Consider the following 18,302-nt stretch of genomic DNA (forward strand, 5'->3'; position numbering starts at 1 on the left):
TGGGACGGTTCCCAGTATACCAGCAAATTATGTGTTGATCCACCCACACCTTCTTGAACTGGCCTTCCCAATATCTACTCTTAGTCTTACGGCCTTGGAGATATTTTTTTGAAAGGGTCCTGGAGCGATTTTTTCGCGTTGTCGCGCGGCAACGCGGGAGTTTACAGATTTTACCGCATGTTTAAAACGCAAGTACGGAAACACGTCACGCGTTTGCGCGCGTTTTCTTTTGTCGCTGCCGCTGTCGCGGGTACGGAAACAGAACTTACCGCGAGTACGACACTACCGCGAGTACGACACTACCGCGAGTATAACACTACCGCGTGTCACACTACCGCGAGTATAACATTACCGCGTGTCATTTTATGACTTCCATGGCTGAAGGCAAAGGTTGAAATGTTTCCTTGAAATACAAAACAAAAAGGCCTGGTCTGTTCTCTGAACACTAATTCAATGTTTGTCATGCTAACCAAGAACTCAAAACGATCAGAACACACTATCAGAATACATATAGAATGGGTTGCTTCCAATCAAAGTTAGAACACAAACTCACAAGAAGTAAGTTTGCATGCGTTCTCTCTACGGTTATGGTACTCGCGGTTGTGGTACGCGCGGTAGTGTGACACGCGGCAGTGTTATACTCGCGGTAGTGTCGTACTCGCGGTAGTGTGACACGCGGTAGTGTTACACGCGGTAGTGTCGTACTCGCGGTAGTGTGACACGCGGTAGTGACGCTCGCGGTAGTGTCGCATAACCGGAGTGATCTGGAAAGGTGTCAATCTCTCTCTCTCTCTCTCTCTCTCTCTCTCTCTCTCTCTCTCTCTCTCTCTCTCTCTCTCTCTCTCTCACACACACACACACACACACATACACACATGTATACTGATGTCATCTGACTAACTTGGTATCACAAAAGGTGCTGCCTTGCCGGTTTTTGCTGAAAAATAACTCCGAGACAATTAGATTCAATGAATACAATGATACAAGTAACCGGCAAGTCATAAATCCAAGGTGTGGGGACCGACACAAAATAGGCTGGTTGTGGGGTCCGTCACAGAGAAATTAGGTCGAAAGTGGGGTCCGACACAGAAAGTGGGGACCGACACAATGAATTATGGGAACCGTCACGCCTACGTCACAAAAGTGTGGGGGGACCGAACACAGCCAATTTCACTGACTACTTTTGTTGTTTTTATTATTACGGCTGTTTGGATGGCCCTACAATCTTGAAACTTGGGCTGTCTGCTACAGACATGTTGAACTTTTTGCTGGACCAACGACAGTTCCAAGCAGGCATTTTTTGGTAGGATATTTCTTGCCGATGCTACGAATTATGCAGTTTTGCAGTAAAGTGAAAGGCATTCTACCTAATAACGACTAAAATATCAAAAACCTTCAATCCAACAGCACCTAGGCATGTAGTGTAAACACTCACAGATCTAACAAGACCATTCTCAGAGAGCAACATTGCGTAATACTACCATAAATGGATGTTTTGGGTGACAGTACCTCGATCTTGTCCGCGAATTTTGGCGTGTGGGAACCGAGTGGGAACCGAACACAAAGGGTCAGGGCACCGAACACAAAGCGTAGGGGAACCGTCATAGTGTCACCGGTGTGAGAATATAACAGAGTGCGTAGAAAAGTGCATGTGTATTTATAGCTCCTCACTATTTGTTCCTTTCACAATGTATACTGCACGCCTTCTTGTTCTCAAGGTACTTGACACATATTGTAAATTATCCTAATTAGGCAAAGTTATGCAAAATAGGCAATTAACAGTCTGCTTCTTTTCTGCAGGATGACGTTGTTGAAAGATTTAAATGCAGTGTTGTGTTGTAAATCACACAGCCTTGTTATAAGAGCGTGTTAAAATTGGTAAGATATTTACAAGTAACTCATTCCAGGAACCGTAAATAGATGGTATCCATGTAAGTCAAAGAGCATCATAAAGAGAGAGAGAGAGAGAGAGAGAGAGAGAGAGAGAGAGAGAGAGAGAGAGAGAGAGAGAGAGAGAGAGAGAGCGAGAGAGAGAGGGAGAGAGAGAGGGAGAGAGAGAGACTCAGAGAGAGAGAGAGAGAAGAGAGAGAGAGACTCAGAGAGAGAGAGAGAGAGAGAAGAGAGAGAGAGAGAGAGAGAGAGAGGGGGGTGTGGAGAGACACAGCCACAGACACAGAGAGAGACAAAGACAGAGAGAGAGAGAGACAAAGACAGAGACAGAGAGAGAGAGAGACACTGAAAGACAGAGACAGAGAGAGACTGAGAATGTCAGAGAGAGAGAGAGAGAGAGACAGACAGAGAGACAGAGAGACAGTGAGACAGAGAGAGAGAGAGAGAGAGAGAAAGAGAAAGAGAGAGACAGAGAGAGAGAGAGAGAGAGAGAGAGAGAGAGACAGAGACAGAGACAGAGACAGAGACAGAGAGACAGAGAGAGACTAAAACTAACAGGTTTCCCAGGAGAATATTATATGGTAATTCATGTGTTTGTTGTACTGTTCCAAAGAATTACCCAAGTGTGGATTTTCAAGAAAAGAGACTGAGTTCCACGTTAAAGCGTGCTCACTCAAAGAATTTTCAGGAATTATTAAAACAAATAGAATAAAACAAATAAAGACAATTAGCGGGGATATAGCTCAGTTGGTAGCGCGCTGGATTTGTATTCAGTTGGCCGCTGTCAGCGTGAGTTCGATCCCAGGTTCGGCGGAAATTTATTTCAGAGTCAACTTTGTGTGCAGACTCTCTTCGGTGTCCGAACCCTCCCCCCGTGTACACTACATTGGGTGTGCACGTTAAAGATCCCACGATTGACAAAAGGGTCTTTCCTGGCAAAATTGCTTAGGCACAGTTAATAATTGTCTACCTATACCCGTGTGACTTGGAATAATAGGCCGTGAAAGGTAAATATGCGCCGAAATGGCTGCAATCTACTGGCCGTATAAAATTTCATCTCACACGGCATCACTGCAGAGCGCCTAGAACTGTACCCACGGAATATGCGCGATATAAGCGTCATTGATTGATTGATTGAAAACCACGGGAAGCAGTTACTATGGAAATGTTTGGCCCAAGCGAAAGTCAAAGGGTTCTCCCAGCTCGCGTTGAAGCCTTATGTGGTTAACCTAGGAAAGAAGGTGGCCTAAACTATGACTGATCTCATGCATACAACCCTAGGTTACTTGTTGCATTCCTACACGCCACAGTGGCAACATGGTGTCTTGCTGCGTGATCTCTGCATGTTTCCCGTGTTCGCACGTCCACTGCAGTATGATATTGTTGTCTTTATAGTTTTCATTAGTTACGCCACTTTTGTTTTTGTTTTGTTGTGCTTTTGAACAGATAGAACTTGCGACTCTATTTTAGTTTCCGCAAGAAAGCACACAAACGTGCGCACACACATGGACAGAGGGGAAAAGAAAGAAAAGGAAGAATTCACATCAATAAACCAACAAACCGTATCCAGTCTAGAGACATAGTGCTTGCTGCCGCGCGAGCCAAGACAATTTTTCCTCTTTATCTTTGCTGCGCTGGCGGCGAAACCCCTCCGCGCGGAGGTGTTTCCAGACACATCGTACGTAGGGTGTATCATCATGATACTATCTGTAAGTAGCCTTCGAAAACAGTCGCAAATTATACAGTAAGTGCCTAACCCAAACTCTTAGTGATATGAGATGACAGGGAAGGTACGTATATGACTCCAAAGAGTCAAATCATCTCGCAAGAACAATGCAGACGACAAGTATTATCAGACAATTGACTGACGCGCATGACAGAGGAGTGACCACATATGTGACGTGGATTGGGCGGACAGAAAAAAAGCGCGTGCTTCTTTGAGACAACCACCAATATGGGTAGAGACGGATTTCGCGATATCACTTCATGCAAAGCGTATGTAAATAAGTGTGCTAGAAGATACATACGAATATCGGTACTTGCGATGCATATATATAAATAAACTTGTAAAAACAAATAAATAAAAATAAGCATACAGGAAGCAAAAACAAAAGTAAATAACAAAATAACGAACACAAGTACGATGTACAAACTACAATCACAAATATGAATAGATAACATTAATTTCTTTTGAAACAATATTGACAAGTGTTGTTTTTTGTTGTTTTTTTAAACCTCATTTGCAAATATTGACAAGTGTTGATGATTGAAGTCATTTACAGAGACTGGAAACCGACTTGTTTTTTTGTTTTTTTTAGCTTAGTTCATTGTCTGTATAGAAGTGTTTGTCTGTCTTGTCCACATTGGGTCAAAGTACCGTGATTGTAATGTTTTGTTTTATCATAAATTCTACGTTCCAATATCTTACCATTCTTAAATTTTGATTGTGATTGTTATTGTTGATTTTAAAAAGTGCTTGTATACGTTTTATTGTAACTTTTAGTCAAATATGAATAGTTTTTCCCCCCTACATCATGTGTCGCAAAGAGTTTGGCATACCAAAAAACAAAACAAAAACAAACATAATCACCCACTTAAAACCGTGTTATCTTGGTGCACAAACCGTTCCCCAAACTGTCGCAAGTACATGTTTTTTTTTATACCGTACACCTTTGTGCACAGTACGCGATTGACATGTTTTTGTATAAACATGCGGATGTACCGGCAGGTTATGATTCTTGTTAATTATCATCTACGCGTCGTATTTAATTTACGTAGAACAGGACTGGCGTCGCTTGTCGAAAAATGACATATACTGTCGAAAGAGGATTCCAAAAAAAGAATATTACCAAAGGCTACTGTCAATCATGGAAATAGACGTTTCTTTCTCCAACAATGACCTATTTTTTTTTTACTGAGGACTCATTTGACAGTTCATGATTCAAGCTTATTGCGATGTTATGAGCTCTTTTTTTGTTGTGGAGTGGGCGACGGTGCTGTAAGGTTTTAAGTTTGACGCATGCCTGTACTTGTTCTTGTCGGTTTTCAAGAAAAACGTCTATATCCGCTCTAGTAGAAAACTAAATTCATAATAAACAGCCCGCCATTTCTTTCGTCATCTCTGCTTTTGTGTCTGTCCGTTACACCCCCCCTCCCCACACACACACAAACACACACAATCACACACACAATCACACACACACAGACACAATCACACACACACACACAACACTAACACACACACACACACACACACGCACACACACACACACACACACACACACACACACACACACACACACACACACACACACACACACACACACCACGCGCGCAGAGAAAGAAACCATTTCATCATTTCACGTTACGCGTGTATTCATTTTGTTGTTGTTGTTCTTTCTTTCTTTATGTGGTGTTTAACGTCGTTTTCAACCGTTCAAGGTTATATCGCGACGGATTGTTGTTGTTGTTGAGCACCTTTACAAAAACATAGCACAAAAAATGAACAGTTATACTCATACAATTATACAAAACGGGAAGCTCCCCTAGATACAATGTTCTAAACATTTAAAAAATAAGAAGATATATCGTTTCAAGAAACTGTCATAAAAGATATAACACTGACAAAGAGCAGCAGCAAACAAGGGAGGTAACTTCGCTTGAACACTAACGAAAGAAGTACAGGACAGGGATGTCACAAGTCATGTCAATTCTTTCTCATTGTTTATTGTGTTTATTGTTTAAACAGACTTGCTTGTACCACCCTGTACCTGTCTCTTGTCATGTAACCCATAGCTGAACGATGTATGTTTTTTTGTACTTTTTCTTTTCTTTTTCTATTACACATCTGGACGATGTTTTGCGGCCTCTGCACATAAACACGAATTACAAACAATCCGTAAAAAAAACACAACAAAAGAAAATTAATGTAAAAACCCAAGACAAACAAGCATGTTAACATGAAAAATAAGCACACACACACACCGTGACACGCACACACACACACACACACACACACACACACACACACATGATCGTGCGCGCACACACACACACACACACACACACACACACACACACACACACACACACACACACACAAACACGCACGCACACACACAGATATGTGCACATCTCACCAGATGTACATAAAATTGGGTGGTTAATTCTTGTTCATTCCATTTTCTGTACTGAAGATAAGAGGGGTTAGGATAAGTTGTCATTTTGCAGGCTAACATGTAAATTATAACGCGTATATGCACTGGGGAAAAGCGATGTGCGAACATAATGAAGGGCACTTTCGTAGTTTACTGTACAGGTTATAATATATTGTTCCAGTGATCACATGAAGGGAGGAGGGGAAAAAAAGAGAGATAGAAAGATAGAGAGCACGAGAAGAGAGAGAGAGCCTGGAGAAAGAGAGAGAGAGAGAGAGAGAGAGAGAGAGAAGAGAGGGAGAGAGAGAGACATAGAGATAAAGAGAGACAAAAAGAGAGAGAGAGAAAGAGAGAGAGAGAGAGAGAGAGAGAGAGAGAGAGAGAGAGAGAGAGAGAGAGAGAGAGACAGACAGAAACAGAGAGAGAGAGAGAGAGAGAGAGACGGGACAGAGAGACAGAGAGAAATAGACTGATACAGCGGGAAAGAGAAAGAGTGAGGGACAGACAGAGAGAAAGAGAAAGAGAGAGGGAGAGAGACATACAGACATACAGACAGACAGACAGACAGACAGACAGACAAACAAACAAACAAACAACCAGACAGACAGACAGACAGACAGACAGACAGAAATCTACACATCTTCATTGGAACTCTCAGTCTCTGTTAATTTGACAGTCTCTGCAGTACCATTGGCGCAATCAAGTCTAACACCGCTGTTCTTTTTCGAATCACCAACAACGATCTCCTTACTCAGTTCCTTCTCTAACATGGCTTTCTTCAAATCCTTGTCCCGTTGCCCTGGAGACGGTTTGCCCTTGACCTTGTTGTATGCTAAGTAGGCCAAGGTCACGAAGAAGGGAGGCATCCCGGTCATGAAACCAGACGCTGCCGGACCCACTGCTGCCAGCTCCCCGTCGGGAGGGGGGAGGGAGAAGATGAGGATGAGAAAGGCCACGCCCACATTCTGGATGCCGGTTTCCAAGGCGATGGTTTTGACCCGTGGCCATGGCTGACGGCAGATCAAGGCCACGGTACCCCCGACGATGTATCTGTTGATAGAGACAGGAGGGTTTGTGATCAGTGCTGTGCTTCTGACAGAGTAAATATTGAATTAGAAAAAAACGTGTGTGTGTGTGTGTGATGTTGTGCTTCCGGCAGTGTTGACATTGAATTAAAAATACATGTGTGTGTGTGATGTTGTGCTTCTGACCGAGTCAATATTGAATTACGTTTATGTGAGAGAGACGTTGTGCTTCCGACAGTGTAAACATTGAATTAGAGTGATATCTGTCTGACATCCAAAAGTACTACTGTTAAAGACCTAAAAGAAAAAAGGCAACGATGTACCCCTTTGAGAATTTCAAGATCATATGAGAAACCAGATATCAGATGTTTGAACATCAGATCGTATGAGACACCAGACTTTAGATGTTTGAACATCAGATCGTATGAGACACCAGACATTAGATGTTTAAAAACCAGATCATATGAGACACCAGACATCAGATGTTTGAACATCAGATTGATACTTTCTTTAGCAAAGAGCACATCATCTGCCTCTAAGACGCACACAAGGTTTATTTTAGCACACAACGTATGTGCTCGAGAAAACACCACAAAAAATACAACATATTGCAATAGATATCATGACACACTGAAGAGTCGTCGAAGTAAATAGGTTTAAATAGTTCACAGCCACAGCTCATTTGTGATATTTTCGTTAGGTAGCGAGTACACTCTTGTTAGACATGTGTGTAATCATACGAGAGCCTTTAAAGGCGTTGCCTCTTGTTTCCAGTATGATTATAATGTAGTCGCATAATTTGATATTTGGACATGACACACTGATCCCGTTTTTGCGACTGCCAGAATTCTTACCCGTAGAGAAATACCGGGTTAGAAAATAGCTAAGGCAATTACTGGAGAAAACAATCAATGCCTGTGTGTGTGTGTACTCACCCGATGTAGGGCAGCATGCAGCCTGCTAATATTGTCATGGGTTGGAACAGGCGGAATATGTACAGGTTTGCGTAGATACCCACTGTCAGCATGAAGATCAGAGCAATGACGACCACTGGTTTCACTGCCTGTGGATTACAACACACATATTACCAATTATACTCAGAGGCGGACGCGAATACAATCATAATCTTTGAATTATGAGTGTATTAAGACATACCGAACTCCCGTATAAAAAAGAAAACGAAACTGACACACACAAACAAATGAGATTTCACACAGGTACATCATAAAACAATAATTAAACTTCAACGAAAATGGAGATCATGACGAACTGCAGAGGGATGAAAATGAGTACAGAGCACAAAACAAAACACATACACCAAGGTAACAATATAAGACTCAAAAGCGAATGACCTTGAGAATGCGTGGCGACTGACCTTCATCATGACCTTGACGACCTTGGGGAAGAAGTACTGGAGGAAGAAGCCGACAAAGATGGGGAGGATGACGATAGCGAGGGTCTTGACGATCTCCAGGTAGGGAATGTTGATCTTCATCTCTCCCGTGTCCATGGTCGCTCCCAGGGTGAAAAGCCACAGTGGTATCATGCCTGCACGACATCGACAACCACAGAAATACACAACAGGGAGTGGTATGCACGTACGACAATGTGCTCAACTGGTATGGACCTATGCGCTCGGCCAGACGGGTTAACATTGAGAATGTTTTAAGATTTCAACCAATCCGAGACAGTGCTTAAAAATGAGATTTGTTTGAGATTTCCACTAGTACGACTTAGTGCTTGGTTTTTTTTTCACAGTTAGGCACATTTTCGTGCACACCACACTAGTTACCTAACGTTACCTTTACTCTGAGCTAGAACAGATCTTAACCAGTCCCACTCTAAATTGAAGTGTTTCACTGTTGAACACACTTTCTGTGACCAGTTTAGAACACAGTGTGACACATGACATAGTTCTAGTAGCAAAAAGTAGCACCCATGGTAAACACTAGTGTAACTATTTTCCATCTGATGCTGTGTTGAAAACTGGTCACAGAAAGTGTTTACAAAGTGGAAGACATCAATTTAGAGTGCAGAGTGCTAAATTAAAAAGATGACAGCTTGGAAATAGAGCAATCACTCACAATATTTTTCTTTACAAACACAATCATTCGAATCAACGCCCCGACACAAACTAATCAATGCAGTCGCGCAAAGTCCTTAACACGCACGCACCCAATCATGCACATGCACACATGCACATTTGTTACACAATGAAAGTGGACAATAAGGCTTTCTAATCTGATCTTATCTTATCTTGTCTAATCTTATCTTACCTTATCTTATTTTTATATCTTATCATATCATATCTGATCTGATCTGATCTCCTTTTGTTTTGATCTTATCCTACCTTTTCTCATCTTATCTTATCATCTTATCATATCTATGATGAACAATGTCGTCTTACCCAGAGAAGCGACGTTATCTTATCTATCTTATCTTATCTTATCTTATCATCTTATCGTATCTTGTCTCATCTAATCTCATCTCGTCACATCTCATTTTATCTTATCTTATCTTTTTACATTTAGTCAAGTTTTGACTAAATATTTTAACATCGAGGGGGAATCGAGACGAGGGTCGTGGTGTATGCGTGTGTGTGTGTGTGTGTGTGTGTGTGTGTGTGTGTGTGTCTGTGTGTGTGTGTGTGTGTGTCTGTGTGTCTGTGCGTGTGTGTGTGTAGAGCGATTCAGACCAAACTACTGGACCGATCTTTATGAAATTTTACATGAGAGTTCCTGGGAATGATATCCCCGGACATTTTTTTCTTTTTTTCGATAAATACCTTTGATGACGTCATATCCGGCTTTTTGTAAAAGTTGAGGCGGCACTGTCACACCCTCATTTTTCAATCAAATTGATTGAAATTTTGGCCAAGCAATCTTCGACGAAGGCCGGACTTCGGTATTGCATTTCAGCTTGGAGGCTTAAACATCAATTAATGACTTTGGTCATTAAAAATCTGAAAACATTATTTTTTTTATAAAACGATCCAAATTTACGTTCATCTTATTCTTCATCAATTTCTGATTCCAAAAACATATAAATATGTTATATTTGGATTAAAAACAAGCTCTGAAAATTAAAAATATAAAAATTATGATCAAAATTAAATTTTCGAAATCAATTTAAAAACACTTTCATCTTATTCCTTGTCGGTTCCTGATTCCAAAAACATATAGATATGATATGTTTGGATTAAAAACACGCTCAGAAAGTTAAAACGAAGAGAGGTACAGAAAAGCGTGCTATCCTTCACAGCGCAACTACTACCCCGCTCTTCTTGTCAATTTCACTGCCTTTGCCACGAGCGGTGGACTGACGATGCTACGAGTATACGGTCTTGCTGAAAAATTGCATTGCGTTCAGTTTCATTCTGTGAGTTCGACAGCTTGACTAAATGTTGTATTTTCGCCTTACGCGACTTGTTTTCTTTTCTTTTTAATCTCATCTCATTTCATGTGATCTTATCTTATCTTACCTTATCTCATCTTACCTTATTTTATCTTTTTACATTTAGTCAACTTTTTACTAAATGTTTTAACATAGACGGGGAATCGAGACGAGGGTCGTGGTGTATGTATGTATGTATGTATGTATGTATGTATGTATGTATGTATGTATGTATGTATGTATGTATGTATGTATGTGCGCGTGTGTGTGTGTGTGTTGAGCGATTCAGAGAAAACTACTGGACCGATCTTCATGAAATTTCACATGAGAGTTCCTGGGTATGATATCCCCAGACGTATTTTTCATTTTTTGGATAAATGTCTTTGGTGACGTCATATCCGGCTTTTAGTAAAAGTTGAGGCCGCACTGTCACGCCATCATTTTGCAACCAAATTGATTTAAATTTTGGCCAAGCAATCTTCGACGAAGGCCGGACTTTGGTGTTGCATTTCAGCTTGTAGGCTTAAACATTAATTAATAAGTTTGGTTATTAAAAATCTGAAACTTGTAATTAAAATCATTTTTTTTATAAAACAATCCAATAACAATTTCATCTTATTCTTCGTCATTTCCTGATTCCAAAAACATATAATTATGTTTTTATTAGGATTTAAAACAAGCTCTGAATAATAAAAATATAAAAATTAGGATTAAATTCAATTTCTGAAATCGATTTAAAAACAATTTCATTGTATGCCTTGTCGGTTCCTGATTCCAAAAACATATAAATATGTTGTGTTTGGAATAAAAACAAGCTCAGTAAGTTAAAAAAGATTAGAGTTACAGAAAAGCTTGCTTTCCCACTCAGCGCAACCACTACCGCGCTATACTGGCTTTTAAATTTCACTGCCTTTTTCACGAGCGGGGGGCTGACGATGCGGGGACGAGGCTATACGGTCTTGGTGAAAAAATACAGTGCGTTCAGTTTCATTCTGTGAATTCGACAGCTTGACTAAATGTAGTAATTTCGCCTCACGCGACTTGTTTTAAAGGCTGACATATAGTCCTATTTAATTAGTTTAATTACTTCCAGGGCTTTTCCCATCGTTGCGGGGATGTATAAATTAAGCTTCCTGCGAAGTTTTAGGTTTGAAGTCCTTAATAATTACGAGAAATAATTAATTCTTTATTGCATTGTTTAGCAACAGTTCTCCAGGACTTGGGCTATTTTTAGACCGTTGACGTCACTTCGTGACGTTTCGTAAACCAAAGATGGTGTCGGAGACAGTCAAAGCGCGGTTGCGTACAATGGCAAAAAAGATAGAAGTAAACCCGTCTAAAGCTGTCAAGGCCACTAAGTCTGCTGAGAAGAAAAAGTGGACTCCTTGCTTCATCACCACGCAGCACCAGCGCTGGGTCGCGCTGAAAGAAAGATTGTTTTCGTCAGAGGCCCGTCGCTTCAAATTGAGAACCAAGTACAAAGGGGATACTGAACTCGCCAAAGTTTTGCTGGACACGTGAGTACATAGGCCTATTAGAAAATTAGATGTACTTGTAGCTTGTCAGCTGAAGCCTGTGGCCTTATTCTTGCGAATATGTGCTGTGAGAGATCGTATATTTCCGCCTGCGCAATTTCCGGAAAACAACCACTTTCACTTTGAGACTGTTCTGTTTACATTGGACACTATCAACACCACTTTGCAATTCTGAAATAATTTTTTCTGTGTTCGAAAGCTACAGCCAATCGTTATTATATCCCCTTAGGTACAGTTTTATAACATTATTGGCACATGTAAACAATATGAACGCTACGAATATGGCAGCCTTTAATCTATGATGAACAATGTCTTCTTACCTAGGGAAGCGACCTTATCTTATCGTATCGTATCGTATCTCATCGTATCTCATCTCATCTCATCTCATCTCATCTCACCTGACCTGACCTCATCTCATCTCATCTCATCCCATCTTGATGAACAATGCCTTCTTACCCAGGGAAGCGACGGTGCTGATGATGGTGAGAGTGACGGACAGGGACAGGTCACCGCCCAGCAGGTAGGAGTACATGTTGGACGCTCCTCCCCCCGGACACACCCCGCAGGCGAAGATGCCGAACGACATCAGCTGGTTGTCCAGCTTCAGGCTACGTGCCACGCCATAAGCAATCTGCAACAAAGGGGTGGTAGCATACTCAGCCAGAGTCTTTCATGTGTCTCAAGACATAAAAATGTTCTTCTTTTTCTTCTTCATTTTTACATTAAATGTGACCCTCCACCACGAAATGAGTCGCATGTCACCTCGCGCGGTTCTGCACTTGGCTTAATATAAGTCCGGGGAGTGTCTGGTAACAGTGTGAGGGTCACCTTAGTCACAGGCTTATAACTCAAACAGTTTTCGCTCTTTTCTAAAACGGGTTTCACCACTGGATAGAGCATAACAAACTCTTTAGGAAAATGTAAAAATATGAAAATCATGCAAAGGTGACATGCGACTCATTCCGTGGTGGAGGATCACATTTAGTCAAGTTTTGACTAAATGTTTTAACATAGAGGGGGAATTGAGACGAGGGTCGTGGTGTATGTGTGTGTGTGTGTGTCTGTCTGTGCGTGTGTGTGTGTAGAGCGATTCAGACTAAACTACTGGACCGATCTTTATGAAATTTGACATGAGAGTTCCTGGGAATAATATCCCCGGATGTTTTTTCTCCATTTTTTCGATAAATACCTTTGATGACGTCATATCCGGCTTTTTGTAAAAGTTGAGGCGGCACTGTCACACCCTCATTTTTCAGTCATATTGATTGACATTTTGGCAAAGCAAGTTTCGACGAAGGCCGGACTTTGGTATTGCATTTCAGCTTGGTGGCTTAAAAACTAATGAATGAGTTGGGTCATTAAAAATCTGAAACTTGTAATTAAAATTATTTTTTATGAAACGATTCAAAAATAATTTCATCTTATTCTTCGTCATTTTCGGATTCCCAAAACATATACATATGTTATATTCGGATTACAAACAAGCTCTGAAAATATGAAAATTATTATAAAAACTAATTTTCCGAAATCGATTTAAAAACAATTTCATCTTATTCCTTGTCGGTCCCTGATTCCAAAAACATATAGATATGATATGTTTGGATTAAAAGTACTCGGTAAGCTTAAAAGAATAGACATACAGAAAAGCGTGTTATCCTGCTCAGCGCGACCACTACCGCACTATTCTGCATGGCTTGTCGATTTCACTGCCTTTGCCACGAGCGGTGGACTGACGAAACTACGAGTATGTGGTCTTGGTGAAAAAAAGCAGTGCGTTCAGTTTCATTCTGTGAGTTCGACAGCTTGGCTAAATGTTGTTATTTCGCCTTACGCGACTTGTTTTCTTTTACCTTTAGCAGCAGTAGTAGTAGTAGAAGTAGTAGTAGTAGTAGTAGTAGTAGTAGTAGTAGTAACATCAACAACAGTAGTAGTAGTAGTAGTAGTAGTAGTAGTAGTAGTAGTAGTAGTAGTAGTAGTAGTAGCATCAACAGCAGAAGCATTGGCAACATCAGCAGCAGTAGTAGTAGTAGTAGTAGTCGTAGTAGTCGTAGTAGTAGTAGTAGTAGTAGTAGCATTAACAGCAGAAACATTAGCAACAGCAGCAACAGCAGCAGCAGTAGTAGTAGTAGTAGTAGTAGTAGTGTTATGTTTGTGGTAGTAGCAGCAGCGGTAATGGTGATGATAATTAGTTTTAACGTCCTCTTAGAACCATTTGGCCTATCTTGGGACAGGTAGAGTTAATATGCTTTATGTGGGGACAAGACACTGGACAAACATGCAAACAGAGAACACATATTATGATCGTGTTATATATCTGGAGGTCTGTTGTTGCGATATTTCGAAATGGGGATGGAAGTAATGATTGTGTACGCGGAATGTGGTTGGACTGGAGCGGTTTTGTAGGCTTATTTGCTTTTTATGTATGTAGGATATGTTGTACCGTAAAATCCCTAGCAAACGCCCATCCCCCCTCCGCACTGATTTCGGGTACAAGTAGGGGGTGGGCGTTTGCTACGTATACACCCCTTTGCAAGATAAAGTGTCATCACATTTTTACGAGAAAAACCAGTGATACAACATGTGATTTATGCAGTTTTAATGAAAAATAAACACACCGTTTGTTTACACAAATAAAGATCAACGTTCTGTGATAGAAATAAAGAAGAAGAAAAAAATGGTGAACCATCGAACAGTGTGCACAAATCGTAGATAAAGGAGGCCGACTGTCTTAATTTTTTTTTTTAAAGCAAAAAAGGGGTGGGCGCTTGCTAGGTAGTGACCCCTCTGCACAACTTTTGGCCAAAAGTGGGGGGTGGGCGTTTGCTAGGGATTTTACGGTAATGGTCGTAGAAGGAGGACAAGGAGACAAAGAGAAGGAGATGGTGGAAGAGGAGAAAGAAAAAGAAGGTAACTTTATCTTGTTCGTGCCAACGGTCCTCTTCAACAATTTCAACGCTAGTGATTTTGACTTTCAGAATTTCAGAGTCTTTTGATACAGATTGTAACATGCATGCAACGACTCACTCGGATAATTATGCTTAACAAGTATGTTAATCAGTTATATCGAAGTCAGCAGTATGATCCTACTTGTTTCACAATTTTTTGTCTTCAGAGTACACCGCATGCTCAACATTATAAAATAAATGTAAATGAAAAGAAAGTCGAAGGCGCGCTTTTATCATGGCACAATTCTAAGCGAACTTCACCGGTTCGAACCTTATCTCATAACAACCAAAACATTTCCGACGATTACGGGAATGATAAACATATGCTGCAAGTCAGTGCATGTGACCGGCCTTGACACACAGAGATATCAAGGCAAATATAAATGTCTTTCTGAGTGAGACCCATTTCTGATGCACCATAGCCTAAGTATGCAGTAAAAATGGCGCTTAGAACTATTTAAGGATTTGCGCCATAAAAGTATCCTCATTATCAATATTATTTTCATTCTTAAAAAAACCATGTTTATGGGGTCAAATATATTATCTCAATAACATATATATATAGAGAGAGATTGGTTATTGGTTTAAAATGTCTCTTAAACCGGTATGACACACACACACATACACACACACATACATACACACACCCACAAACCCACACACACACACACACACACACACACACACACACACACACAAAAAAAAGTTTATTTCAGATTGTTTTAATCGCTCTTTGTGTCAATAACCAATTTGGTTCCGACAATAAAATATATTCTATTCTATTCTATTCTATTCTATTCTATTCACACACACTCACTCACTGACACTCACACACACGTGGACACACACACATACACATAAATACCTCCCACCCCCCTACACACACACAAACAGCAGAGTACTCACCAGAGGCATACAGATGTACTGACAACAGAAGCCAATGATGGGAGCAGCGGGTTTCTTGAGTACCTCCTTTACCACCTTGAAGTCAGTCTTGCAGCCCATGGCCACAGTGGTTACAATCAGAATGGCGAACATCGTCACTCTGAAGGCAATGTCAATCGCCCGTAGTGGCTTCAGAACCAGCACCGCCGTCTTGTGAACCACGGTAGGAAGAGCAGAAGAGTTGGTTTGGGAAGAGCTGTGTGAATTGGACGACGCCAACGAAATAGATGCATCAGAAACGCCAGTGGAGGAGGCATCGCTGTTGACTAAGTACTCACTCCTCGGTTCAGAACTATTGCCAACGGAAGGACCGTTCTCATGTTGTGTCTGGAGCATGAACATCAGCAGACCTTTCCCCAGAAGATCCGAAGAGATGGTGACGTTAAAATCCCCCGAAAGGATGAATTCGCCACCACCATCACCCGCAGTATCATTCCAGACGGCGTGTTCACACGACAAGTTCAGCGCCACAGGTGAAGATAGGTGCGCAACATTGGAATGGGAAATTTGCTCAAGCGTGACGCTGAGAAGATATCTGGCGTTCAGATGGGGGCAGCGAAGCGTGAAGTCGGGGTTGAAGACACGCTCCGAGTCCATGAACATGACCACTACCCCGGGTGGAACTGGGAAAGGCGTGTTTGGAGTTGTACTTTCCATGGTGATATCCATAATTGACCGACTTTCAGTACGGTTTCCTGGACTCGTAACACCACCACCACCATCACCTGTTTTCTCCCTCGCTTCATGGTCTGAGGCAGAATCCGAAAAGGTTTTCCTGTCTCTGCTCTCCCTCGCTGCTCGGTGCTTCGGAAAAAACTGGTTGTCTGGACTGTTGAGGTTACTGTTATCACTGATTTCATTAAGAGAAGCTTTCTGTATGAAGGCCAATGTAAGGAGAACCCATAATATCAACACAGAGCAAGAATGCTTCATCTTGCAGAAATCCTGACAACTTCAACAGATCTTGCCTTATCCTGAGGATATGTCAACCGAACACAGCACCTAACTGTTCTGGACAAAAGCCAGCGAACAGAAAACGAGCAAACTTTTCCGGGTGCTAGATGTACCCTGTGATCATACGATCAAGTGTACCCATCCCTTCCCTCTAAACGTATTCAGGTTTCGTCAACAGCGTATCGCATTCAATAGGACATAAAACATGCGTTCAGTAGGCATTTCGCACGCTAGTATCACTGTCTTCGTGGCTGTGAATGGTTGTAAATTGTAGCTGTGATTGTACGAGGCGCGTTGTTTACCCCCTCGAGTCCTTTTGCGACCACTGTACCTACTTCAAACAGTTATCGGTTCAGAAGAGCAACTCAAAGTGAGTGTTGTATAATGCGCCTTCGCCATCGGTCACAGATTGTATTGAAGATTAACTACAACGGCACGTGTACACTTATGGAGGAGATATAAAACTGCTCTTTGTTATTGAGTGCTGTGCGTCGTTCAACTTGAACTTAGAAATGTTAGGTTAGTTCAAAATGGAAAGACCATCCGAGAGAGAGAGAGAGAGAGAGAGAGAGAGAGAGAGAGAGAGAGAGAGAGAGAGAGAGAGAGAGAGATGTGAAGAAAGAGAGAGAGAGAGAGAGAGAGAGAGAGAGAGAGAGAGAGAGAGAGAGAGAGAGAGAGAGAGAGAGAGAGAGAGAGAGAGAGAGAGAGAGAGAGAGAGAGAGAGACTCCCTCTGCGTCGAGATGAAAAAAAGTAAAACAATTGATAAAATGAAAACGACTTGTGGCTTTTCATTTGAGGTGGATCGAATACCTTAGAATCACCAAGCACTTACCTCAATTGGGGAAGGAGATCGGATGCGCCTACCCGTTATACATTTCCACCCTTGTTCTCTGACAATTCAAATGTACGACACTTTGAAATAAATTAGTGGTCCTGTGTGTGTGTGTGTGTGTGTGTGTGTGAGCGTTTGTGTATGTGTGTGTGTGTGTGTGTGTGTGTGTGTGTGAGCGTTTGTGTATGTGTGTGTGTGTGTGCGTATGCGTGCGTGTGTGTGTGTGTGAATGCGTGTGTGTGTGCGTGCGTACGTGCGTGTGTACGTGCGTGCGTTCGTGTTTGCGTGTGTGTGTGTGTGTTGAGTGCGTAAGTACTCGCATGGTTAGTAAAGTGCCTGATTTCGCTGACTTGATTCGTACACTGAAGAACTAGGGTAATGGGTTTTTGACAAGATCGTGTACTGCACACAGTGACTGGAACAAATAATCACCAGCTCAAATTGTCAGCTCGACCTGTCTGTCTGTCTGTCTGTCTGTCTGTCTCTCTGTCTCTCTGTCGGTCTCTCTGTCTGTCTCTCTCTCTCGGTCTCTCTCTATCTCTTTGTCACACACACACACACACACACACACACACACACACACACACACACACACACACACGCGCGCATACATACACATACACAC

The 18,302-nt window shown here is 41.6% G+C and overlaps 1 protein-coding gene across 1 annotated transcript; it reads right to left on the reverse strand.

Annotated features, from left to right (window-relative positions):
- Positions 1–5,265: 5,265 nt before the first annotated feature.
- Positions 5,266–16,976, reverse strand: LOC138953180 (ileal sodium/bile acid cotransporter-like). The gene is made up of 5 exons (XM_070324979.1): positions 15,852–16,976; positions 12,457–12,631; positions 8,448–8,620; positions 8,008–8,135; positions 5,266–7,097 (listed from the first exon to the last, which is right to left on the reverse strand). The coding sequence occupies exons 1-5, from the start codon at positions 16,821–16,823 to the stop codon at positions 6,680–6,682; spliced, it is 1,866 nt and encodes a 621-aa protein (XP_070181080.1). The 5' UTR covers positions 16,824–16,976; the 3' UTR covers positions 5,266–6,679.
- Positions 16,977–18,302: the final 1,326 nt, after the last annotated feature.

Source organism: Littorina saxatilis, linkage group LG17 (assembly GCF_037325665.1).
Source record: "Littorina saxatilis isolate snail1 linkage group LG17, US_GU_Lsax_2.0, whole genome shotgun sequence".
NCBI classification, from domain to species: Eukaryota; Metazoa; Mollusca; class Gastropoda; order Littorinimorpha; family Littorinidae; genus Littorina; species Littorina saxatilis.

Bases quoted from the DNA above. Each gene is read 5' to 3' on its own strand.
- LOC138953180 (XM_070324979.1), bottom strand. From the start codon at position 16,823: ATGAAGCATTCTTGCTCTGTGTTGATATTATGGGTTCTCCTTACATTG. The intron at 12,632-15,851 runs GTGAGTACTCTG...CCTTTGTTGCAG, and splicing joins AGTACATCTGTATGCCTCTG to ATTGCTTATGGCGTGGCACG. The intron at 8,621-12,456 runs GTAAGAAGGCAT...GATGTCGTGCAG, and splicing joins CAGCACCGTCGCTTCCCTGG to GCATGATACCACTGTGGCTT.